This window comes from Pantherophis guttatus, chromosome 3 (genome assembly GCF_059756535.1).
Source record: "Pantherophis guttatus breed Tessera chromosome 3, ASM5975653v1, whole genome shotgun sequence".
In the NCBI taxonomy this organism is placed as follows: Eukaryota; Metazoa; Chordata; class Lepidosauria; order Squamata; family Colubridae; genus Pantherophis; species Pantherophis guttatus.
Window position 1 is genome coordinate 51,715,825 of NC_142065.1, and position 25,974 is coordinate 51,741,798.

Sequence of the window (25,974 nt, forward strand, 5' to 3'; positions counted from 1 at the left end):
AGGAAGTTAACAGCTTCAGACTTTAGATAATCTCTTCTATTTAGAATACACAAAGTTTGGTAAATAAACAGGCCAATTCAATATAAAGAAATGAGTTAATAACTTTCTTACAAGTTATAAATATGACCTTATTACATGAAATCAATCACAGAGTCCTGCAAAACTTCCCAAGGCACCACCAAGAAAAGACATGAAATTAGCATTTTTATTCCCAGTATATGAAGATTTCTCTAAGTACATTTAAATAGACAGTGACTCCAGTTTCAGGTCTCTCCTTAAATGTACAAGATTTTCACTTGTATATAGATGCAGAAGCCTTTTTCTGAGAATCCACTGGACATATTAGAGAAGTAGGAAACTGACCATTCTTCCATCAATGTACCCATTAAATCTAGAAAAGAGTTCATATAGACCAGTGTTTCTTAAAAAAATTTTCTTTCAGGATCCCTTCTCACTTTTGAAATTACAGAGTATTCCAAAAGAGCTTTTGTTTGTATGGGCTATACTTATCAAAAGTTCAATAAGAGCTAAAGAGATAAAAGTTTTCCATTCCTTTTATATGGCTTGCAGTGCTATTCTTTGATAGCTAAAACCCACCAAAGATCTGTCAAAAGCGAGACAGTCACAGTATTTTGCAATAATAATTATCTAGAAGTAATTATTTATTTCTGGACAGAAATAAACTAGAAGAACTTGTGAAAACCATGTTAATTATACTAAAATAAGAACGATCATTTAGAATTCTGTGGATATCATTAACATTATTTTTTACATTCATTCTTTTATTTGAATATTATTTTTCTTGCCTTTCAGCATTACCTTTTTTTTTTTTTTTTTGTAAGAGTAATGTAAAGCCTTCAAATCTGAGGTTAAGTAAAGGCTGCAACTGGCAGTTTTATTTAGCCTTGAGGTAATTCTGATTTGACATAACAGTATTTGGTAACCAACGGGTTCTTATATTGCAAGAGAACAACCTTTCATTTTTTCAACAGAGCCTCTAATTGTGTCCTACATTCATTCCAACCTTGTCATTTTGTGTAATTTTAGCATTTTGGCCAGCTATCAATGCCACTCTTTGCAAAGAATATGATCTAGAATTGAAATTTAAGCACAAAGGACCTGATCCAACCATTAAACACTGGGTTCAATTAAACAGATCTGATATTTCAAAAATGAACATCCTAAGGTGATAGGATTTTTCATTTCTATTTATTCATCTCACTGGCTGGCGGGCACTAGAGACCCTGGAAGAGCCAGTAAAGGTACTCAGTTTTTTCCTACTGAACTACCAAATTATCTAGCACTTGCCAGCTCAAGAAGCTACAAACTATTCTTGACTTCATTTCTGTCTTATTTCTCTGGCATGATTTCAGACAACATGCTAATCAAACCATGGTTTATTTATTTATTTATTTATTATTGCGATTTATATGCTGCCATTCTCCCGAGGGACTCAGGGCGGCTTACAAAAACAATATCCAATACAAATCACAATAAAATTAAAATCAACAACCCAATTAAAACAATTTAAAATTATAACAGTGTACACCCATAGTGGATCAATTAAGTTGACAAAAGAGCCACGGCTTCAAATCACAATGGAAGGAAAGGAGGTCGGGGGCTGTCCTGAATTCGGCGGGCAAATCATTCCAGAATGCTCTCCTCCTGGGGGCCATCAGCTGACATTGTTTGGCTGAAGGACCCTGAGGAGGCCCACTCTGTGAGAGTGCACGGTACAGTGGGAGAGCAGCTGGAGATGGTCCTGCAAGTACCCCTGGCCTAAGCCATGAAGGGCTTTATAGGTAAGCACCAGCACCTTGAAACAAATCCAGAACGCCACCGGCAGCCAGTGCAGCTCGCGCAGGAGAGGTGTTACATGGGAGTATTGAGAGGCCCCCGTAATTACCCGCACGGCCGCATTCTGGACTAGCTGGAGCTTCCAGATGCATCCCAAGGGCAGCCCCATGTAGAGGGTGTTACAGTAGTCCAACCTAGAGGTAACGAGGGCGTGAGTGACCGTGGCGAGGTTATAGACATTGGTGGTTTATTAGCTATGCTGATGGCCAAGCTGGATAAGAATTAGCTTGCTCCTCATTCATTACTAAGGTGAAATCTGGGTAAATTGTGATTTGCTGTGTCACTCCAACACAGCTAAATTGATTATAACTGATAAAAGTAAGAACATTTTTACAATCAAATTGAATTCATAGGAGACTTCAAGTCAAATATAGATGGGTATCCTGATAAAAATCTTATTTATAATCTTGTCCTTTGCTTGCTTGCTTATTTATTTATTTATTTATTTATTTATTTATTTATTTATTTATTATCTTCTATGCCACCCATCTCACCTAGGGTGATTGCAATCAAGAAAAACAAGATAGTAAAATTTTAAAATAATAAATATTAATACCAAAACTGATTTAAAAATTGACAGAGATGGCAAAGTAAGGGAGCAAGATAAACACAGGGCGAAGGTGGGGACTTATTTTAATAACCACTGTAAAACTGGTTTTAAAATCAGGTTAATAATCTTCTCATAAATGGCAATGATCAGATATGCTGACTAACATGTTTATGGATATTCCCTAGCAAGGACTGAAAGATGGCCTAAGAAACAAGCTATTTCAAAAGTTCTACAAATCTCAACGTCATTTCTTCAACTGAGTTGTTCTACTTCATTCATTCTTGCAAAGTGCTTTTCTTCATCACAAAGAAGTTGTATAGCTTTGTAATTTTATACAAAGTCTAAATCAGTTTTGGTGTTAATATTTATTATTTTAATGTTTTCATGTTTTACCTTTTTTATTTATTGTAAACACCCAAGGTGAGATGGGTGGCATAGAAGTTAAATAACAAATTTGAAGATATATGATTTTGTTGCATGTGAATATCTAAAATGGCCCACAGCTGTGTTCCACCATGAGCTAGGATCATCAACAAACCCCAAAGTTCAACAGTAAGTCACTTATTGGTTACAGAGTAAGTGTGTTAAAGAGAAAAAAATATGGATAGTCTACAAAGTATAAAGCAAAGAAAATAAATTATGATTGTAAAGGGGATAAAGACAATAATTGCATTTTAATTTATCTTTTTTTTTTTATTTTGCAACTATTTTGCAAAAAGTAGCATGAACTATATTAACACTGGTTAAATACTGTGTTAAATATTTATTATTTAATTGTATTTTTGTTTATTTATTTATTTCAATCAGCTTCTATGTCATGAAAATAGAATTATATAATCCCCATAATATATGTGAAGGGTTTTTTTTAAAAAACATGCAGGCAAATCAAGAACTCCAGGCTGAAATCTCATTACTTAGTCACAGTAATGACAGTGACTAGCTCTCCTGGTATGGATATACCGTATTTCTCTCTTCTACACTGCAGAGCAATAAAAGAGGTTCTTTCATGTTACCAACACTTAATGACCTGGATAAATTTGGCAGAAATTTGAATCGACAACACAAACAACTTCAGAAAGAAGAGCCTGCAATCTTTTCCTTTCTTTCTTTCTTTCTTTTTTTCTTTCTTTCTTTCTTTTTCTTTTTCTTTTTCTTTTTCTTTTTGTGTTAGTGTTGACTCCTGGAGACTGCCTGAACAAGACATTGAAGGTTTCTTGACAAGATTTCAGAAGTGGTTTGCCATTGCCTTCTTGTAGGCCTAAAAGTAAGTGGCCCAAGGTCACACAGCTGGCTTTATGCCTAAGGCAAGACTAGAACTCATGGTCTCTGCTTTCTTGCCTGGTGCAGTAACCCTACACCAAACTGGCCCTAATCTAGGGTAGGTAACTCCGAAGTTAGAGGACATAGTACATTTATTATTTGTCAACTGTGTAAGAAAGATTGATCAATGTCTTCAATCGCACATTAGATGAATGACCTATTGGAATCGGAAAATTACATATAATAAGGCCCGTTATCTAAACAAACCTGCATATGTGAATCTGAATGGAGTAAATTGCAGGGGTCACAGAGATATGGCTTGCATTTTCTTTTACTTACACTTTTTACACTATTTTCTAACAATTACATCTCACTATTGTTCTGTATTTTATATTCTGATATGGCCCAATGCCTAATCAATAAAGAATCATTGTTATTATCTAGGGCAAGCATAACGACTTATTTTTGAGTTTGCATCATTTAATTTGGATTGTAAATTACATGGATTTCAAAAACTAATGCAAACTTCACTTTTGTTTTAAGCAATGGCCACAATCAGTCGCACGAACTGTGTCTGCTGACTAGTAGACTTTGGATGAAATACCGGTAGATGTTCCTACCCAATCACCCCATGCTTCTACTTTCTTTTGCCTATAGCTCTATCACTTTTTCTAATTGAGTTTGGCTTTGCTTCCACATTGGTCACAGCTGTACTCTCCATCTTAGCAGTCAACATTTTTGTCCAAGAGAATATTTCATGGCTAAAGTGATTTTTGACATGTAGTTATTTACTTACTTAAGTGATTTATGTGGTTGCCCAATTCACAAAATGTAGCCAACAAAGGATTAGTAACCACATACGATAAACAATAAAAACAAAACAACACGGTGTAAAATAGCACAAAGGCCAAAAGCAAAATATATTCAAAATCCTAAACCCATTTTTTGAGATGGACTCAACCAGTGTCCCAATCTGGTGCTTGAAGAATAGCTAAGATTTTAGAGTTTTAAGGAAGGCCAGCAGAATTGGAAACATCCAAATCTTGTGACGTATGCTATTGTAAAAAGAAAGCATCACAACACAGACGGCATGCCTGTTGGGTCCCATTGGAAGACACTGTTTCATATAGGGGATCTGAAGGGGACCACTCTTTTGAATCTCATAAGATGGGCAAACATGATCAGAGATAGGTGGTCCTCCAAATAACCTGATCCTGGAGCACGAAGGGCTGATAACCAGCACTTTGAATTGCCTATAAAGCCAGTGCAGCTTTCAAAATTATGTTGCAATACAGGTGCTGCTACATTCTGGATCAATTGTAGCTTCTGAAAGGTCTTTGAGGACATTAAAGGTAATGCAATACTCCAAGTAGGAAGCAAAAAAGGTATATGTGACCATGAATAGGGTTCCCCAATCTAAGAATGGGTACAATTGACACATAAAGATTTTTATTTTGTTTGTTTGCTTGTTCGTTTGTTTGCATTTTTGTTACTTCTGAGTCAGTCTTTAACTCCTGGCAACTACGTGAACTAGTCCTTTTAATTTTCTTGGCAAGATTTCTGAAATGGTTTGCCATTGCCTCCTTCCTAGGGCTGAGAAAGACATGGTCAACCAGAAGTCTAAGGTGGGAGTAGAACTCATGGCCCCCCAGTTTCTAGCCTGATGCCTTCACCATTGCACCAAATTGGGTTTTACATATAAAGATAGGGTTGTTTTGTGCAAAAACCTTGTGGCCACTCATCTTCAAGACCCTGTGAAAATCTACCACTTTTCATAATATTTCATTGTGTTCATTCCTTCATGCATGCCAATACACCTATTTATAATTCTATAATTATATATCCACTTATCTGTACATTATTTAAGGCTGCGGATATTGAATTTTATCAGCCAGTGTTTACATATAGGGAGACCTGGCAATAACTCTTGAGGAAAGAATTCATCAAAATCTATGGAATACCACAAGGAGCACAATAAATCTGGACAGTACCATAATCTCCACTTGCACAGAACATCTGCAGGTGTTTTCTAAATATCATTTTTTCTCTAGAACTTTAGTAATAGGGGTTCTTGGGGGAAATGTTATTAGTCATGCAGTATATTGTTATGGCTATGAGACAATGCCAAATATGCTGCAAATGATTGAAACCGCTGGAAAATATTTACTACCCAATTTGCTTTGTGCGGGACATAATGATGATGATGATCATTATGTTACATTATGTGAAATGTAACAGTAAAGGACCCTGTTTTCACAGAAAGCTAGCATGATTTGTTTTTTGTTACCTAAGCTCTACTTGCTCTGTCCAAATTCGTCAAATATGTGCTAGATTTTTTTCTGACATGAATCTACCTCACTTAAATCTGCTAACAATTTACTTGGATCTCATAAAGTCATTGCAGAAATATAGCAAGTACCCCATCAACATCTCTTAGAATAATCAGTATGAGATTTAGCTATCTAGCCAGAAACTGGCTGCTAAGGGATGAGGTTGAAAAGGAATAGTTTGCCCTGCAGAAAGAGATAAATGGAACCAGATCACTTACCTAAGGGATTAATTTTAAGTAAGATCCTGGACAGAGAGAAGTTACCTATATCTAAACAGTTAGATTGCTTTGCTACTTTTCTCAAGAACACTTATGGAACACATGGATCCCCAAACAAAGAATAAAATAGCAGAGCTGGTTGGCAACCATTGGCAGTTTCTAAGTACTGACAAGTTACTCGGCAGGTTATGTCACCGTTTATAAGCACTGATTCATCACTGCTAATTAGCATTTTCTGAGCGCCAGCTATAAACCAGATTCTGTAGAGAACCCAGAGGTGACAAAGTCCCTGACCCAAAGCCTCACAAACTGAAGATGACAAGGACAAATGTGGTGAAAGAAATTGGGGGGGGGAGGAGGAAACAAGAGTGGGAAGATTAAGTGGAAACAGACAGCATAAAATACGCCAGGCCATGCTGATTTGGGAAAACTGTCCGTTTCACAACCGTTTTCTTTTTCAATTTTAACCAAAACTAAACCAGGGCCTTCTTTTTTTGTAGAGATTTGCTTTAAATCCACACCCTGCAGGCAGCATTAAGGGCACCAATAGTTTGGGGCTGTCACTGAAATGAGTGAGTAAAGTACTTCTTCTGATGAAGGAGACTTGTTCCCCTTACAAGCATATCCTGTATTATTATGCTATTTGGTCTTCTTTGTGCAATTATGTGGGTGGCAGTTTTGCTGTAGGCAAAAGAGCTTTCAGGTTACCTCCTATCTAAGAAGGTTACAAACAATTCCATGATTATTCTGATAAGCAACCAGGTAGCACCAACTTGGTAGCATATGAGCCAAGACAAATTCCTTGGGTGTCCAATCACACTTGGCCAATAAAAAAAATTCTATTCTATTCTAGAGAACTACCAGGACAGATGCCCCGATTTTAAAAATACATTGTTTGAATAAGTTTCCTCCAACCAGGCATTAGCTTTGTTGTTGTTTTTTTCCCCCTAAAGCAGTGTTTCTCAACCTTGGTAGCTTGAAGATGGGTGGACTTCAACTCCCAGAATCCCCCAGCCAGCAGCGCTGGCTGGGGGATTCTGGGAGTTGAAGTCCACTCATCTTCAAGCTACCAAGGTTGAGAAACACTGCCCTAAAGTATCTTTACATTCCTGTTGCAACAGTAGCAGTTCCTACAGCCCAGGCCAGCCGCCTACCACTCTCCCAAACCTCCGCAGGGCAGGCTCAAGTAACCCACCGAAATGATTGGGGCACTGTGGTCCGGAAGCCTAGACCCCCCCTGCTGGTTGAGAAGTCGACTGCAACCGGCCACAGACTCGCTCGAACAAGCGCAGGGAACTCCCCCCATCCCCTCAGGCTCTCTAACCAACAAGCTCCTCGCTTCATCTAAAGGCAGAGACGCGAGGTGCCAACCGCCCACCCCCACCTCCGAAGCGTAAAAACTCTTAAAAACACAAGACTAGAGTGGCTGTGGATTGGGAAAGTAGGGATTCCCCTTCAAAACTTCAGATCGAAACTACTCCGGTTTGCAATGCGGCTGGCGTTGTCCTTAGCTAGGCACCTAAGAGTGGTTACCACTGTTGTTGGGATGGGGTTGGAGGGAATCCGTTTCCTTTGTACCAGAGCCACCCCAATCGTTTCCCCACCGCTCCCACCCATCCACCCGCCCCCCCTCCTCCTCCTCCTCCTCCTCTGCTCCCGACTCACCCCAAAGTGCTGATGAAGCCGTTGACCGACCCTTCGGCGTACAAGGAGACGATGTCCCCAATGTGCAGAAAGCTGGACATTTCATTCATGATTCCAGCGCTTTTTTTTTTTTTTTTTTTGTCCCGACGTTTTTACTCCTTTTGCCTTTGCCTTCACTTCCCACAGAAGCGCTTCACCATGTGCCCGGCGGGGCACCAGGAACTTACTAATCCACAAGCTCCTCCACCCGACGCATTGGCAAAGATCTCCTCTCCCGCCAGTTTACACGTGGTTGCGCTTAGGCAGGTCGTGGTTTACGCTCGCTCAACCGGAGCGAAGAGACGGGATTGGAATAGAGCTAGGCGGCTGGGCGCTTGGGGAGGGAAGGGTGGTGTGGGGGGGGGGGAGCGGACGGATTGACCAGAGATTTGCATGAGTTCCCACTGTCACTCTCGTGCCTACCAAGCTTTCCTTCTACCTGCAGCCAATAGAAACCGATCAGGAAGTCCGGATGAAATATTCAATGCAAATTTTGATGGCAGAGAGCGCAGATTGGAAGCCACACCCCTGCTAGCCCCGCCTCCTTGCCCACCGTAGAAAGTTTTCCAGGCTCGAAAAAAAGAGCCCAGACAGAGAAAAGCTGAAGAGAGCGAGAGTGTTGCGCTCTTGAGGCGGGAACGAGAACGGGGGGGGGGGGGGGATGATCAATTCATTCTGTCGTTTTTCTCTCCCTCCCTCCGCCTAAACCATTCGGCTTGGGAAAGCCCAAAAACGAAAATGTATGTCAGCCTTTCCCGGAACTGCACATGATTACGCAGGCAAGGCAACGGCGCTAGGTTCTCCCGCACCCAGGAGACACACGCGCGCCTTCGGCTTCTCCTCTTGCTTGGGCCAATATCTGATCTGGATGCCTTGATTTCTTTTGCCCGGCATCCGATCGAAACGCGCGGCGCGCACCACACCAGTTATTTCTGCCGGGCTTTTTAATCAGAGGTGGGGGGGGGGGGGGAACAGGAGGGAAAAGACGGACTTTTGTTTTGATCGCCGCTTTTCACGTGGCGTAGAAATCGGAAGAGCGCTGAACTTTGATTTTTATTATTAATTTTTTTTTGCTTTTACTCTGGCCTCTCTAGCCTAGTGGGTGTTGCAGCGCCTGCCTTCCTGTGGAGGCAGGCGCTGCAACTCGCCCTCCGGCGACTTAACGAAGGCGGAAAGACATTCACGAGTTGCTGTAGCTGACTCTCCCTTTTGTTTCGCTAGGAAATTAGCAGCAACGAAGTTTGTTTGTTTTTTAAAGAGACTGGAGCTCTATTTGTATACACAATACAAGCCAGAACGGCATAGTGGGGTTGTTTTTTTTTTCGGATAAAGAAAATAAAAATAAAGAAAATCCAAAAAGTATTTTTTTAAAAAAATCCCGGGCATTCTTCTACTGGACGACTCAAATGAAAACTTCTTGTACTCGAGTTATATCAAAGAAGGGCTTTCCTGGAGGGGTGGCAGCTGACACCTATATCAGGAACCAGGAAAAAAAGATTTGAAAACAGAACCGCCGTCATCTCAATCCCCTGTAAAAATCAATGATACTTCCTCAACTGGAATAATGAATGAACTTCTGGTTCATTTGAAAAGTATACAGTAGAAGTGGGAGAAAGTGCATCAGAGAGCAACAGAATTCATCAGAGCACTTACTGGAAAAGGCTAGAATGTTGCAAATCTTTAGCATGGAAAAACTGTAATTGAGAGAGGATGTGATCAAATCCTGCATGGCATAAAGTGACCAGAAAAAAGTTTTCTTCCTATGTCAGAATACTGAGACCTCTGATCTGCCAATGAAGAAATCTGACTGAAAGCAGATTTAGAGCAGGGCTAAAGATTGCAGTTTTTCATGCAGCATTTCACTGATTAGAAAGGTTGGATAACTTTCATGAAAGAATCTCTCAATGACTATTAGTTTCGAAGATTCAGGGCTAGCTCCTTATTGCAGGCAGAATGCTGGGAGCAATGAATGTCCATCTGTTCATGAACACCAAGCAAACGCTGGATAAGGAAGGGCTGTTGCCTGATCCAGCCAGACTTTGCTTATGTTCTGATTAAAAACAAGTAAGAATAGGAATTGTTGCCTAACAGGGATGTTAAGATTGCCTTTTACTGATAAGATTGCTGTGCGTTACAAGCAGTAACTTGACCTGTTCAGCTTTTTTTGAAGATAGGAAAGTGCAGTGATGAGAAGTAGATAGGCAGTGATGAGGGGAATGTCACCTTCTGAGAGTTTTGGTCTGCATTGCAGTCAGGAGAGGAACTACAACCTTGTTATCCAAAGAAGCAGCAACAGATGCGTTGTTTTCTTCCAAATTCCAAAATTGGTTTCCAAAAATGAAGCAGGCTATCTTCAAATCAGTTCTCTAACTTTATGCTTTAATGCTTCCATGGAGCATGTTTCTAATTTCTGTCTTCTGGAGTTGTCTGCAGCCAGGGTAATTATTTTTAAAAAGAGAAGCAAGATGGTGGCCTTGATGGTGCCACTGAAGCTCCCCTTTTTTTAAAATGAGGGTTGCACATAAAAAGTAGGTGGAGATTCAGTGGCACTGTCCTACTAGTCATCTTGACTTTATTTTAATCATTTCCTGCAGGCAAGTTTAGATCTCCTGCAGGCATGAAGGGATTTTAAGCCTAGCAGAATATTAAAATGATACATGTGTGTGGGATCTGGACAGGTGAATTTAGTACATCTATTCCTCCCCTTTCTCCAAGAAACATAGGGCAGCATTTCTATAACTAAAGGCATACCTCCAAGGCTCGGGTAAAATATTGTCCTCCTAACTACTGGGCTAAAAAAAAGTACATGTTTCTCTCTTCATACTGACATTCCTAGTTGTTTGCTATTTAATAGAAATGTCTTCATTCTGCTTAACACTTTTTGTAGTGTTAATAATAATAATATAAGAGAGATGGAAATGGGATTTAGGGAGGAAGTGAGTTTTGTCAGATGTCTAGACCAGTAGATTTAGCCCTTTGTTGAAACTCACTCTTGCCTTGGCATGTTTTGTGCAGGTACTTTTCAAAAGAAACATGGCTAAGAAGCAGAATAGTAGAGTCCAGTTCTCCTGTCTGCTTCACTCTGTAGCCCCTCCAACTTGTCAGTTACCTGGTAGCCAGTTTTCTTTTAAAGAAATATCCAGCTATCTCCCAATCCTATCTACAATCTGGTAGTCATGGCTGAAGGTTGGCTCCTGTCTTTTGAGAGATAACTGGAAATGGATCACCCAAATGATTAGAGGCAAGATGGGAATGTTTATTATTATTATTATTATTATTGTTGTTTATTGGTTCGATGTATATGCCACCCTTCTCTGGAGACTCAGGGCAACTTACAATGCATTAAGCAATAGCCTTCATACTTTTGTATATACCTGCTTAGTAAGGCTTTCAAGGGGGGGACTAAGCGGTGTTCTTTTTTATACAAAGTCAGCTTATTGCCCCCACAATCCGGGTCCTCATTTTACTTACCTTGAAAGGATGGAAGGCTGAGTCAACCTTGAGCCTGGTGAGATTTGAACTCGCAGTAATTGCAGGCAGCTGGCAGCTAAATGCTACTTAACAGCACTTTAGTCCGCTGCACCACCAAGGCTCTTAAATCTCTCTTAAATCTTCATGCATCTTGCTGAATTCTTTACAAGGCAGCTGCTCTGGCTTATCTACTGACATTGGCATTGCCAATGAGTGTCCTTTTCACCTTCCCAACACTTTCCCAGCGCCCCCCCCCGGCTTGGTTTCTTTTCCCTCTCCTCTGCTTTTGTCCAGAAGGAGAATTCTTCCTCTCTAAACAAAGGAAAGTGTTAGCTAAAGAGAGCACATGATGGTCTTTTTTTTCTTCAAAAAGCAACTGGATTGTTTTTTCCCCCCAAGTGGCCTCAACAACTCTCAGAGAGTGCTAAGGACCAGATGACTGCAAAGAAAAACAAATCCTTCAATCTGCCCCACCCCACCCTATCAGAACCTATCCTTCTATCCCCCCACCATCCAGCCTGATGGACAGATAGGTACCCTGTTTCCCCGAAAATAAGACCCTGTTTTATATTTTTTTGAACCCTGAAATAAGTGCTTGGCCTTATTGTCATGCGCTCAAAAGCCCAATTGGGCTTATTATCAGGGGATGCCTTATTTTGGAGAAAACAGGGTACCTATCTGTCCATCCCCCCACCATCACAACTGATGAAGATTCTTGGATGAGAAGCGAAACGTTTTCTTCTTCTTGCTCAAGGAAAAAACAGTCCGGTTGCCTTTTGAAGAAAAAAAAATGCACCTTTGAAATCCAATTTATTTTTCTACCGGTTCTGTGGGCGTGGCATGGTGGGGGTGGGGTGGCTTGGTGGCATGGCTTGGTGGGCATGGCAGGGGAAGGATACTGCAAAATCTCCATTCCCACCCCACTCCAGGGAAAGGATACTACAAAATCCCCATTCCCTCCCCACTCTGGGGCCAGCCAGAGGTGGTATTTGCCAGTTCTCTGAATTGCTCAAAATTTCCATTACCAGTTCTCCAGAACCTGTCAGAACCTGCTGGATTTCACCCCTGTCAGTTGTCAAGCATCCGAATATAAATCATGTGACCACGAGGATGGTGATAAGTGTGGTCATAAGTGTGAAAAATGGTCATAAGTCAGTTTTTTCAGTGCCATTGTAACTTCAAATGGTAATTAAATGAACTGTTAAATCGAGGGCTACCTATATTACTGGATTATAAACGTTATAAACGTTCAGAGTACATAATCCTAGACTTCTGTTCTTTCTACGTCCTTGTCCCACTATCAGCTTAAATCCTCTCCCTACATTCCTGAGAAATACAAAACAATGCTGGCCTAATATTTGCTGCTGTTGCGGCATCTTTGATCAGGGCAACACAGCATGAATGGAACGGACCCCACTAGAGGACTCTGGGGAGCTTCTTCAGACTGATTTGACTGCTCTTCCACCTATGGCCCTTTGAGCACTAGCAATAGCACTTAGACTTATATACTGCTTCATAGTTGCTTTACAGCCCTCTCTAAATGGTTTCACAGAGTCAGCCTATTGCCCCCAACAATCTGGGTCCTCATTTTACCCACTTCAGAAGGATAGAAGGCTGAGTCAATCTTGAGCCTGGTGGGATTCAATCTGCCAAACTGCTGGAAGACGGTGATCAGCAGAAGTAGCCTGCAATACTGCACTCTATCCACTGCGCCACCACGGCTCAATTCTGCTTTGGTCTTTTCCCAGCTGAAAAATAACATGAAATAAAGAAATGTGGGAAGAGACCGGGCAGAAATAGCCCCAGGGAGGAGAAAAGCAGACCGTGCCATTATTGTAGGTCGTGAAGCATAGGAGAATTGAAATTAAATAGCTTGTTACTGAGGAGAAGGAGGTGGAGATGTGATTGAAACTGACAATACAGCAGGGGAAACTGAGGAAAGAACTGTAAGTTTCCATTTCACAACATTATTTTTGGAACATTGCCATGAGCGGAATTTGGGACCGCTGCACTATTGCTGAAGCAGAAGAGTACAAAATGCCCTTTTTTCCCAAATAGATTATTAAAGATCATGAAATGTCCAACTCCTGTAAAAGCAAAAATACTATAGTAGTAATACAACTCTTCTTCCCCAAATAATATAATGGAAATCTGCTCTTCTCCATCTTGCTGGAAGCCTAGAGAGAATTGGGATTAAAAAGAGGGAGAAGGGGAGTTGGTTGGTATGAAAAAAAATGACTAAATAGGGAGGACAACATTGGAAAAGAAATAACTACAGTGGTAATTGTTGGCTAGAGACCCAATGGGAAGGAACATGTCTGCACCTCCCAGCGCTTCCAAAATACTCCTTTGATCATAGCTACAGCAGATCATCTGTCCTCACATCCAAACTAATGAACAAAGCATTAGAGGTTTTACATATCCTGAAGCTATGCTGACTTCATTGGAAGAACAATGCTTTTATCCTGTGCCTTATCTTTCAAAAAAAAAATGCATAAACTAACATGCTGTAGAGCAGGGGTCAGCAACCTGCAGCTCCGGAGCCACATGCGGCTCTTTGGGCCCTCTGCGGTAGCTCCCTGTCAGGTGATCCCACCACTGGCTGGCCCCACCCCTCGCCCTCCCCTTCCAGTCACTCCTCGCCTGGCCTGAGAAAGTAAGGATGACGGTGGGGGATGGAGAAGTGGCCAGGGCAGAGACAGAGTACAGAGAGAGGGGGAGAGAGAGAGAGACATAGAGAGATACAGAGGGAGGGGGGAGGGAGGAAGGGGAGAGAGATATGTCAAAAGGGTTTTGTGGTTCCCGGTGTTTTTTAACAACTGGTTCTCTGCCCTAATGACTGGCTGGGTAGGCGTGGCTAGCATGGGTCATGTGACTGGTGAAAGTGAGTGGCATCAAGTTGGCCATGCCCACCCAGGTTTTGTGGCTCCCGGTATTTTCTGTTCTGTGAGAAACTGGTCCAAATGGCTCTTTGAGAGCTTAAGGTTGCAGACCCCTGCTGTAGAGCAAACCACCAGTTTCAAGTTTAACCTCTGAGTCCTACGTAGAACCTAAAAGCATTTTTAGAGAGCAAAGAGGGAAACGGCTATAGCCAAATGCTTTGTTTACCTTCTGGGTACCTTTTTTTAAGTAGCTACACTGCCATAGCAATTCTTTTGTGACAGTGCCCATGAACCACTTCCCTGGAGAAGCCTGGCAACTTCAATAGCAGATAGGATCCTCCTCTGATCTACATTTTTATATGCTGGTTTTTCCATTTACCTTGTCACTGTTGTAATAACAAACATATTTAAAAATAGATTCCATTCTTTTCGAGAACAAAGAGACTGATGTTGGACTCACAATTATTCACTGTTCTATTTTTTCTCCCTTCCTAGATATAGCAGACTTGGGAAATCATGTGATGCTGTTTCTCTAGGGAAACTGAAAATTCAGGTCTGTCAAGAAATATTGCTCTCTTTTTTTTTAAAGATCAAGGCAAATTTAGAAACATTTATCCCAGAAAATAGTCAGAATTAAGGTAAGCTTTAGTTGCACTGCTGTTCTTGAAAGTGGATCTTTTATGAACTATACTGAACATTCATACAGTACAGATAATCCCTGATACATTTTATGCAACCCTTAAGGAGCTGAGACCACCAAGCATGACTTCACCTGCACCCCATCTTTCTTTCTTTTCTTTTTTTTTTTGTTAAAACCCTCAGTCAAGATCACAGAGGCTACCTCATGACCAAATAGGATGTGAGTTTCCCTTGTAGGATCCTAACCAGGGGTGGGCTGCTGGGGGTTCGCAGGGGTTCAGGAGAATCTCTAACTAAGATTCTGTGCAGTTCGGAGAACCGCCAAATCCCACTCCTGGCTGGCCCCGCCCACCCCACCCGTCCCAGGAGTCCCCACGCGACCCATTTTGGATGCAGGTAAGTGCAGGGCACGCACGGAGGCTTGGGAAAGGCGAAAAACGGGCCTACCTTCCAGCCTCCAGAGGGCCTCTGGAGCCTGGGGTTGCCATTTTCGCCCTCCCAAAGATTCAAGGAAAGCCTCCGGAGCCCGGGGAGGGCAAAAACGCCCCCCCCCCATGGTGCAGGAGGCCAACTAGGCCATGCCCACCATGGCCACGTCCACCCAGCAACCAGGCAGAGCTAAAATTTTTGAAGCCCCCCCAATCCTAACCTTCAAAACAGCAGTCATTCCCTGAAAATGTCTTTGAAAGTTTACTTTCTTGTTTAATTAATTTTAAGTAATAGAACTGTTTGACCACTGAATCCACTCTTCTGTGCTGCCAAAAATCCAAATTAAACCATCCCCAACAGATGGTCATCTCTGTAGAACATATCCAAGCAGAGGGAACCCACCCTCTGTTTAGTTAATTAGTTCCAAGGTCAACCTGCTCTTATTAAAAATCAATCAAAATCTGTCTTCCTGTCATTTTAAGACATTTTTCTCTATCCTGCATTCTGTGGTGATAAGGTGCTTTCTTCTATGATACCTATTTCAGGTTCTTGAAGAGCAAATGATGTTCATCAGCTTCTCCTTTTCTCCACTGAGATTCCACTAAAGCAATTTATGCACAAGTCAAGCATTGTGTTTCTCACCTTGTCCAGCTTGGTTAGATTACATAAAAATAGTACAGCTGCAAGGCTCCTGTCCTGTTCTGGGATTCTCTTGCTTTTCCCATCATCTGGAATGAATCTTGGGATTTCCACCACCTACCCGCACAAATAACTTACAGGAACACTATAAACCAATTAATGCTTGCTTGCTTTTTAACAAATGGGAAAAACAATCCATTTCCTGGGACTCTGACTTGCCATTGGTCCTTCTGTGACCTCCACCAAACAAAACGAAATAATATAATAGCTAGTGGCCCTCTCATCTGTAATACTGTTGTACATGCCGTATGTAATTTGTAACAAAAAGAATTTGTAATTCGATATATATTGGTGTGATCGTTTGTAAAATAATTTTGAAAAATTAATACGAAGGAAAGCTATTTGATGGATATTTTATAATTTATGCTGATTAACATATGCTCATTTATTATGATTAGGGCACTGCACCAGGAACAACCACTTTCAAGTTCATCCTCAGCCATAGAATCTCACTAAATGTCATTGGTCTACTATAGCTCTCTGGAAAAGGCTGCAGAGCTGGGAAAAATGAGCCCTGAAGGGAAGAGAAAAAGATGACCAGCAGTAAGGTACATGGGTGATGGGTGCACCATTGGAATAGGTGAAAGACTAAGTTAGGAACATATTATCATAGAAAAAATATATGTGGTTGCTAAGATTTGACCCTGACTTGATGGCACATAATCAATCAATCAATCAATCAGAATATTTTGTAGATGCAGCCATGAAATTCTAGTTGAAAGGTCATGGCTGAGATTAAAGAAGTTTCTTGCTTTGGAGAGATAAAAATTAACACAAAGATCTTCTATTGTATGGCCAAGCAGTAATATCTGCCTCAGTCCAAGTATTAAATTTGAATAGCAAACTGGGAAAAACTATTGCAACAGACTGAGATAGCTATTTGACTAGTAGCTGTTACTTTAGCTAGTTTCAGAGTTTGTTGATTCAGATCATAATATTAAATTGTTTCGGTAAAAAAAGTTCAATGCTATTTGTCCACATCTTACTGCTTTCGTCATTTATTCTAACTTTGCAATGAATTTGGAAATCAGCCTGTATCTATGTGCATGTAACCTGACCCAAGTCATTGTTTATCAAGACCTCTGTGCAAAACACGATACAAATTTGTGTATGCAACTCTAATATGAATCACATGTTTTGTTTGCTATACATCCCCATCATCTCTGATTAAGTCATTGAATATTTCAATAAACTATAAAGATCCATCTCTCAAAGATTTCATGCTTCATGATACTTTAATTCAATAACCTCATACAGGTACTTCTTGGCCTACGACCACAATTGAGCCCAAATTTTTGTTGCTAAGTGAGTTTGTTTAATCGGTTTTGCCCCATTTTATGACTTTTCTTGCTACAGATGTTAAGTAAATCACTGCAGTTGCTAAGGTAGTAAGATAATTGTTAAATGAATCTGGCTTCCCCATTGACTTTGCTTGTCAGCAGATAGCAAAAGATGATCACATGACCTTGGGACATTGCAACTGCCATAAATATGAACCAGTTGCCAAGCATCCAAATTTTGATCACATGACCATGGGGATGCTGCAATGGTCATAAGTGTGAAAACAGTCATAAGTCACTTTTTTCAGTGCCGTGGTAACTTCGAACGGTTACTAAATGAACTGTTGTAAATTGAGGACTTACCTGTATATATGAAGGGAAAAAATCTGCTCTTGTGGGAAGTATGGAAAAGTTAATTATGAATCAAAACCAAAGGATTTGTTTGCAGAGCTAAATTTTACAAAGAAGAATGTGGGAATCACCGAGAAGAAAGATGCTGATGGCAGACAAGGAAAATTCATATTTTGATTATCTGCCAATTGAAATCTTAGCAAAAATGGATAGATTTTCTTCACGATCACATGTTGATTACATTTATCATTTTGAAAAACGTCTGAACCAGATTGACCAAAAAGCTGGCCTGCCAAATCCAAAAGTAATGCGCTCTTTGATACTTCCAGCCCTATAATTCAAAGAGAAAGAAAGAGAGAATCTATAAATGTATTTCCTTCCTCAGTCCATGTAAACTACAGAATACAGTACATTAAAACAGGAGTGTCTCAGGAAAGGGAGTAGCTTCAAAAGCATCTCAGAGTGACTCAGGGTGGTTATGGCAGCAGAGTAATTGGTCTCCAAGACACTGTCTCTTTTGTTGGCTCTGTCACATTCTTTCTCCATGCGCAATCCCTCACAAGGAAGCCTTTCAAGATGTGGATCCTCAGAGGACTGGCCTTTCCCCCTGGTTGCAAAGTCCATCACTCTGTGCAAACAGCCTTTCCTGAATCACTTAGATTGTGCCACTCTGCCCATAGTTGCATTTAAATGGATATCCTTTCAAGATTACAAAGGTCACTCTAATAGACATGGGCACAAATAGCTTAGCTCTAGTCTAAAGTCACATAGAAAAGAATGATGCCCACTTTGGCTGGCATATATGGCCACATTAAAGAGCTGGATACTATTAAAAATTGGGCTAGATTTGAAACAACTAATGCAAAAGGTTGGAAGAGAAAAGAATAAAAATAAAAAAATCTCAGTTTAATAATTGCAGGAGGAATAACATGGTGTAAATTATTCTATGCCAGCTACTTGAGTGGAATTCATCTACTCTTTATGAAAGTCACTATTTTCACAACATTGGAGGACATGTTTGAGAAAGGCAAGAAGAGAGGGCAGGAAAACAAAAATAAGACTGTGATCTTGAAAGACATGCTCTGTAAAAAGGAAACCAACTTTTTTTTAAAAAAAAAACATTAGTTGTTGTTGTTAGTCGCAAAGCCGTGTCCGAAGCATAGCGACCCCATGGACAACATTCCTCCAGGCCTTCCTGTCCTCTACCATCCCCCGGAGTCCATTTAAGCTCATGCCTACTGCTTCAGTGACTCCATCCAGCCACCTCATTCTCTGTTGTCCCCTTCTTCTTTTGATCTCAATCGTTCCCAGCATTAGGCTCTTCTCCAGGGAGTCATGTTTTACTCCAGTAAAACATTATTATTAATATCTAATTTCTCCAAACTCCAGTGGCTTCTTAAGGGCCAAGACTGGAAACATGTAATCCTGGTTTGAGGGGAAGGGAGTACCTTTGAATCAATGTTGACTCCTGGTGACTGCATGTACTAGTCCCTGCAGGTTTTTTGGTAAGTTTTTCAGAAGTAGTTTGCCCTTGCCTTTTTCCTAGGACTGAGAGACAGTGACTGGTCCAAGGTCATGAAACTGGCTTCATCCGTAAAGCAGGACTGGTACTCACAGTCCCCTGGTTTCTAGTCTGGTACTTTTACTACTATGCCAAACTGGCTGCCACTAGTCCTGATGTTGCATTTCTCTAAATCCAAGATTTTGTGTTCCAAAGGTGCTTTTTCAAAAGGCAGCTGGACTTTTTGGTTTTTCTTTGAAGACCTTTCGCTTTTTCAGGAAGCTTCTTCAAGAAGCTTCTTCAGCTCTGACTGGATGGTGGGGGATGGAAGGAGTTATACTCCTTGTAGACAGCTGGTCATTTGCATTATTTTACTGGGACATTAAGGTCACCTGGAGGTTTATCTGTGTCATCAAGGTCACCTGAATGGTGCAAATGGGTGTGGAGCCTTCTTGGAACTGTTGAAAGGACTGTGTTGTAAATTGGAGATAGATGATGTTGTATCCCTCCCCCTCTGTTGAGAGAGGGCTGTTCAATTTTGACATAGAGAGCCTCTTTAACCCCTCTTTCAAACCAGCAATCCTCTCTGTCCAAAATGTGGACTTTGCTGTCTTCAAAAGAGTGGCCTGTGCCTTTTAAATGCAAATGGACTGCTGAATCTAGTGCTGATGTGTTTGTTCTTTTATGTTGTGCCATGCGCTTATAAAATGGTTGTTTTGTTTCTCCAATGTACAGATCTGCACATGGCTCACTGCATTGTACTGCATATACCACGTTACTCAGTTTAGATCTGGGTGTTTTATCTCCCACTCAACACAGGGGAAGGGATACAACATCATGTATCTCCAATCTACAACACAGTCCTTTCAACAGTTCTAAGAAGGCACCACTCAGGTGATCCTGATGACACAGATAAACTTCCAGGTGACCTTAACGACCTGCTAAAAGAATGCAAATGACCAGCTGTCTGCAAGAAGTATAAATCCAGTCAGAGCTGAGGAAGCTTCTTGGATGAGAAGTGAAACGTCTTCAAAGAAAAATCAGAAAGTCCAGTTGCCTCCTGAAAAAGCACCTTTGGAATAAACATGATCTGGATGACTGAGAATCTCCATAGGCACCAAGATTTGGTGATATAGCTGCTGATACTCAACAATATGTTACCTGCTATATGAAGTTGAAAATCTGTAATATGCACTAAAATAGGGTGATTACAAAGAAAGAAGATAACTCCAACTCCATCTCTTTTTCCAGAAAATCCTCCCAAAATAGAAAAAGCACAGCCTAACTCTACTCATCTGCATTATTATCTTCCCACTGTGACCCTCACCTTCCCAAGTCATCAAAAGATTGTGCATCTGTCAGGTTTCGATATCGTCTTCAAATAAAATAAATTGCATTTCCAAACAGATAGTCTTTGAAGAAATCTTTCATTTTATTAAGCACGACAATCTGCCCCTGATCGTGGCGTAGCCAACTCTGACTTCCTGACCCCAAACCTTCCCTTTCTGTTCCCCAAATCTCTGCGTCTCATTGGCCTTCTTCCAAATCACTCTCCCCATATCTACTACCTAAGCTCCCAGGAATGTCTCCACTCCCTCTCATCTCCTAGGGGATATTATCTTCAAGGAAAATAAGTAGGTGAAATGTCAAGCGTCCTCTTGCCAGCTGCCCCCTCTTCTCCTTCTTATGTCAGCACTAGAGTAAATGCAGGTTGAAGTGCTGACAGCATCATGGTTTAAACCAAACATCTACTATAAATTGGACCAAAGATAGTTGCAATGTTGTGGATTCTTTCCTTTTCTTTATATCACCCTGAAATGGGAGATTTTAGAAGATCTTTAACCCTATTTGTTGCCCGTAGTAAAAATGTAGTCGAAACCCCAATTTAGGGAATTACCATTTCAGCTTTTTCTTCCCAACTATCATATCCTTTGGTTAAGCTTTTTGTTAAGCTTTAGTGAGACAAATAGGATTGTGGCTCCAGTGGATGATAACGATGGACATTCTATAGAAACAATCACTGAGTCACTACTTTTCAACAGATCAGGTAAAATGGGCATTATTGTTTACATGGAGCTTAATGGGACTGTATTTCCATTTTGAAGTGCCCCTTGGACCAGTACAACTGAAATACCTTTCAATTGTCCCGAGGATGGTAATACCTACTAAAATATACTAGAATTACGCTTGATTTTAAGTGCAAAGTAAATAAAAATTTCAGGTACTTCTACTACCTGAAAAACATAATAACTTTCACTGAATGAAATATCAGGGCACTAATCTGCATGTAACAATGACTTTTCGCATTACATGTCAGCTGGTATTAAGCTAATCAATGCCAAAAAAACATCTGGAGATAAAACAGCCAACAATGTGAAAGTGAAAACAACTCTGTGTTAAAAGGAACAGACGAAACACTGAGTTCTTTGTCTTGCTAGCCAAATCTGAGAAAGTAAAAATTCTCTAGGGAGAAAAAAATATATAAAAGAAAGAATTCTTGGCTTCTGAGACAAATTTTCTCCCACTCCAGTGAATTCAGCATTTGCTCGAAAGTACAATGTAGTCTAAGAAAGATGGGCCTTCAGTAGAATTCTTCATGCTGTATTTACCTTCCCCCCTAGAGAAGATGTTTAGGGTAATAAAATGTAACCTTAAAAAAAAGAGAAAGAAACAAAACTAAGAGATTCATCAATAGTTCTTTTATCTTACTGTATTTGTACTTCCTTGACAGGACACTACAAAAGAGAAGTCTCAGCAAAAATTGTACTACGCAGGAAAAGACACAAAGAAGAAGCTTTGGATTTTATTCCTATCCTCTTGACCTTCCAGCTGAACTTTGAAGCACTCCATTGCCTTCCGAATACAACAGAAAACAGAAGTCTGCATGTGTTGCTTCAATCAAGAAAGGAACGGAAAGGAGAAGAAATTCTAAGTAAAAACGTTGCTTATGACTCAGCTTAATGACCCTGGTACTCTCTTTTTTTTCCCCCAGCTCAGGTTGCAACAGATAGGGCCTAGCAAAAAAGCCTGGGAAAATGTGATGATGAGAAAAGCCTTAGAGTTAAACCTGTACACTTAGTGCCCCTGCAATGCCAGGATTGGTGGCTGTTTCTTCACGTCCTGATGACATGCTGAAGAAGAAGATCAGAAAAACCGAGGACTTGAGCAATTATGTTCCATGTGAGGCCCTGGCACACGTGATCCGGACAGCACCTTTTAGCTGTCAATCAGAACATAGGCAGCTGAGGCAGGATTCGGTTCAGCAACGGGGACAGCAAACATTATGCTGGTTTAGTTTTCTCCTACTGTGTGAAAAGGCCCTAATTTGCTTACCTAGAACAGGACTTCATTTTCAACAATCTTATTACACTCAAACAAATCATTGGAAAATCCAAGCAAAGCATTATGAAATTATCATTGGTTCCTTAGACTTTGTGGAGAACAGGGATTTATAGGGCCATACTAAAATGTAAACATATGCCTGTAAATTTCTCAGTGACGTGGTGGGGATTTGTGATGTAAAGGGGCACACAGGCACTTATCAAGCATAGGATCAATAAAGAAAAATTAAAAGGCCCTTTGGTGGTGATAAGCTCATGTTCCTGTTTAGCAATTGTCTGCAGCGTGCAGTCAAAAAAGTCAAAATGGTGGCCATGTGTGATTGTGTGACTGAAGCTCTGCCTGGTTTTTATATGCAACACACAAATAGCAAGAGCAATAGCACTGACATACTGCTTCATAGTGCTTTACAGCCTTCTCTAATTGGTTTTTATTGCTCCCAACAATCTGGGTCCTCATTTTACCGATCGTGGAAGGATGGAAGGCTGAGTCAACCTTGAGCCGGGCAGGATCGAACCCATAGCAGTGGGAATGCTAAGTTAGCTTTCAGAGTCAGCCTGCAGTACTGCATTCTAACCACTTCGCCACCACGGTTCAGCTCCATCCAGTGGGGAAATCCAATTTTTTTTACTACTGGTTCTGTGGGCATGGCTTGGTGGGCATTGCTTGGTTTGGTGGGCATGACAGGGGAAGGATACTGCAAAATCTCCATTCCCACCCCATTCCAGGGGAAGGATACTGTAAAATCCCCATTCCCTCCCCACTCCTGGGGGAAGGATATTGTAAAATCTCCATTCCCACCCCACTCTGGGGCCAGTCAGAGGTTGTATTTGCCGGTTCTCTGAGCTACTCAAAATTTCCACTACCGGTTCTCCAGAACCTGTCAGAACCTGCTGGATTTCACCCCTGGCTCCATCACATATAAACTTTAGTTTATTTGCATCATTGTAGCCACCATCATTATTTTTTAAAATAATTTTATTAAAGTTTACAAATACCAGAATAAAAAAAGCTAATACAAACAGACAAATATACAAAGTAAAGGAAACAAGAAGAAAAGTTTTTTTAAAAAAAGATATATATAAAAATGACTCCCTCCTCCCTCCAGACAAATACAGTATAAACAATTTGGCGAACTTGACACACTCTCTAGTAGTACCTCAATTTAAAAAAAACCCTCTTCTTCCCATATCTCATCCCTTACCAAGAGTCACACACCATTCAGTCCTGATCAAAGTCTATCAAGAGCTACTAGAAATATTAACATGTATCTTTTAATCTTAATTTTAAAATTCAATTTTATAATCTAAACTTATATTTTCTCTAACACATAAAGCAGAAGAAATCTCTCCTCGCTTATAAACAAATCTTTAAAGCCTTCTCATACAATTCCAATAAAAAATAAATTCTAAAGCTTGATCTTTAGTCACATCAGGCATGTATGCTTTTTATGTTATGCTTTTCAAACTGTTTGCTTAAGCTAATAATAGAGTTCAAAATCCCTTTATTTATTGGAGTATTCATTGTCTCTGGATCCAAAAGACCCAGTTGCCTGGATTCCTGATCACTGCACTGATACTTGGCAAAACATACAGTACCTGCTTAGAGAGGATTATAAAGCACTAGGAAGCAGTGTATGTAATTCTTAAGTGCTATTTGTATTGCTATATAAAACAGCAAGTGACCTGGTCTACTGCATTGGAAAAGAGAGTCTAAGTCCACCCCCCAAAAAGTTCTGCTAATTGGGGGGGGGACTTCATTTGGGCTTAGAGAAGACTCCCTCCAGAGAGGCAAAGACAGTTTCAGTACAATGGTGTTATTTTGTGGAATCTAACCCCTTGGTGCTCAAGAGACAGATTGGGTGCTAGCAGAAGGAGCAAAACAGTTTTGTACAGGGCACTGTGCATGATACATGATAAAAGCAGTGCCCCTATTTGGGAGAAAGTCTGGTACCCTGTACAGGTAGTCCTTGTTGAGCAACCACAGTTGGGACCGGCAACTCGGTTTATAAGCGAAGTGGTCACTAAGTAAAACTGCAATGGTGCTTTTTTTTTTATCTCACTTCAGCTTTCCTTTGCTTTACAGGCCTGTGAAAGTTGTAATTGTGACAGTTGGTCACAAGTTACTTTTTTGTCGCTATTGTCACTACAAGCAGTCACTCAACAAGACAGCCGCTAAAGAAGAATTACCTGTAATGGCCACAGCAGCTAGCTCTAGAGCAGTGGTTCCTAACCTTTTTTTGGCCATGCCCCATCTAAGCATCTCTAAAATCCTGATCCCCCCCCCCCGACATATAATTCTTACTATTCAAAAAGTGAACTCCTACTCATGCAGAGGAAGCCTAAAAGGCCATTAATTGGTTTAAACAAGGTTCCAATTGCCCCCATTAAAAATCAAATTGCCCCCCTGTGGGGCCTGGGCTGGACCCCACATTGGGAACCACTGATGTAGAGCAACCCCATGATGTAATTTAAATTAATGGGGCAGCTGGTTGGGGCAACAAACTTCTTGCAAGATCTGCAGGCCATAGGCTGAATAGAGTGGCAGCTCCAGACAGGGAGTCACAAAGGTAGGTAGTATTGGTTAGAGTTCAATTTTCCACAACTCTGTGTGGTTTATGTATTGTATGCAATGGATACACTAGCTTTGGAGCTAGATCACAATTCAAAACAGACTTCAGGTCAGTGCCAACTTTTGGGAAGGGGAAAACAAGTCTTGCTTCCCTTCCTGTGAAGCTAGTAATTAACCTTAAAGTGACCACAGACTTAGAATATGCCCTTTCCATTATTCGTTGGAATGCACAAGCTTTATATGACAGGGAAATGTTGTGGTTAATACGCAGTAAGGAAGGAAGTGACAAGGGCATTAGGAATTCATATGCCTGCTGTCAGATAGAAGAGCAACTGACCCAATTGGCTCGATATTTCAACCTAAGGCAAAGTGGGCTTATGGTGACAAAATCAGGAGCAAAATCCAGAGAACCAATACTCAGGAAGAGGTGATCTGGAATGGCACCAAACTATAGAGAAGACCTAATGTGCTTTAGCCTGACGTTCTTCCTTCTGAGCCATCTGAACAGTTGCAATAAAGCCAGTCTCTATTGGGGAAGGCTGTATTTGTCATTCACTTGCTAATCTTTAGGAAACAGGGCAGTTTCTGAGTAGGTTACTAGGTGAAAGGATGTGATGCAGGAACCTCCCATTCCAAGCAGCTTTCCTGCCCCGGCCCTTCGCATTCGCTGGGATGCATTTATATTTGTACAAGTTCCTGCCCATTCCACGGTCTTTAAGAATCTTTATCAGGAGTTGGCAGCCTGAGCCTCGGCAATCTGATGGCCATAAAGGCAATCTATTGTGTCAGAGATAACATAAAAATGTGCATGCTATTACAAACATGGTATCCATGCAAGGGTACCTGCCTGCTGTTGTTAGACACTAATAGGTCAGATAAGTGATTGTGAACATATTTGGATAGGAAAAAAAAGG

At 40.8% G+C, this 25,974-nt stretch overlaps 1 protein-coding gene across 2 annotated transcripts in view; it reads right to left on the bottom strand.

Annotated features, from left to right (window-relative positions):
- The window catches only part of ITPR3 (inositol 1,4,5-trisphosphate receptor type 3), a 124,542-nt gene extending 115,748 nt beyond the window's left edge, over window positions 1-8,794 (bottom strand). For both annotated transcript variants that reach the window (XM_087889568.1, XM_034414644.3), the window contains exon 1: window positions 7,881-8,794. In XM_087889568.1, the coding sequence (XP_087745694.1) occupies window positions 7,881-7,969 (89 nt within the window). In that variant the 5' untranslated portion in view covers window positions 7,970-8,794. The remainder of the gene's footprint in view (window positions 1-7,880) is intronic.
- Window positions 8,795-25,974: the final 17,180 nt, after the last annotated feature.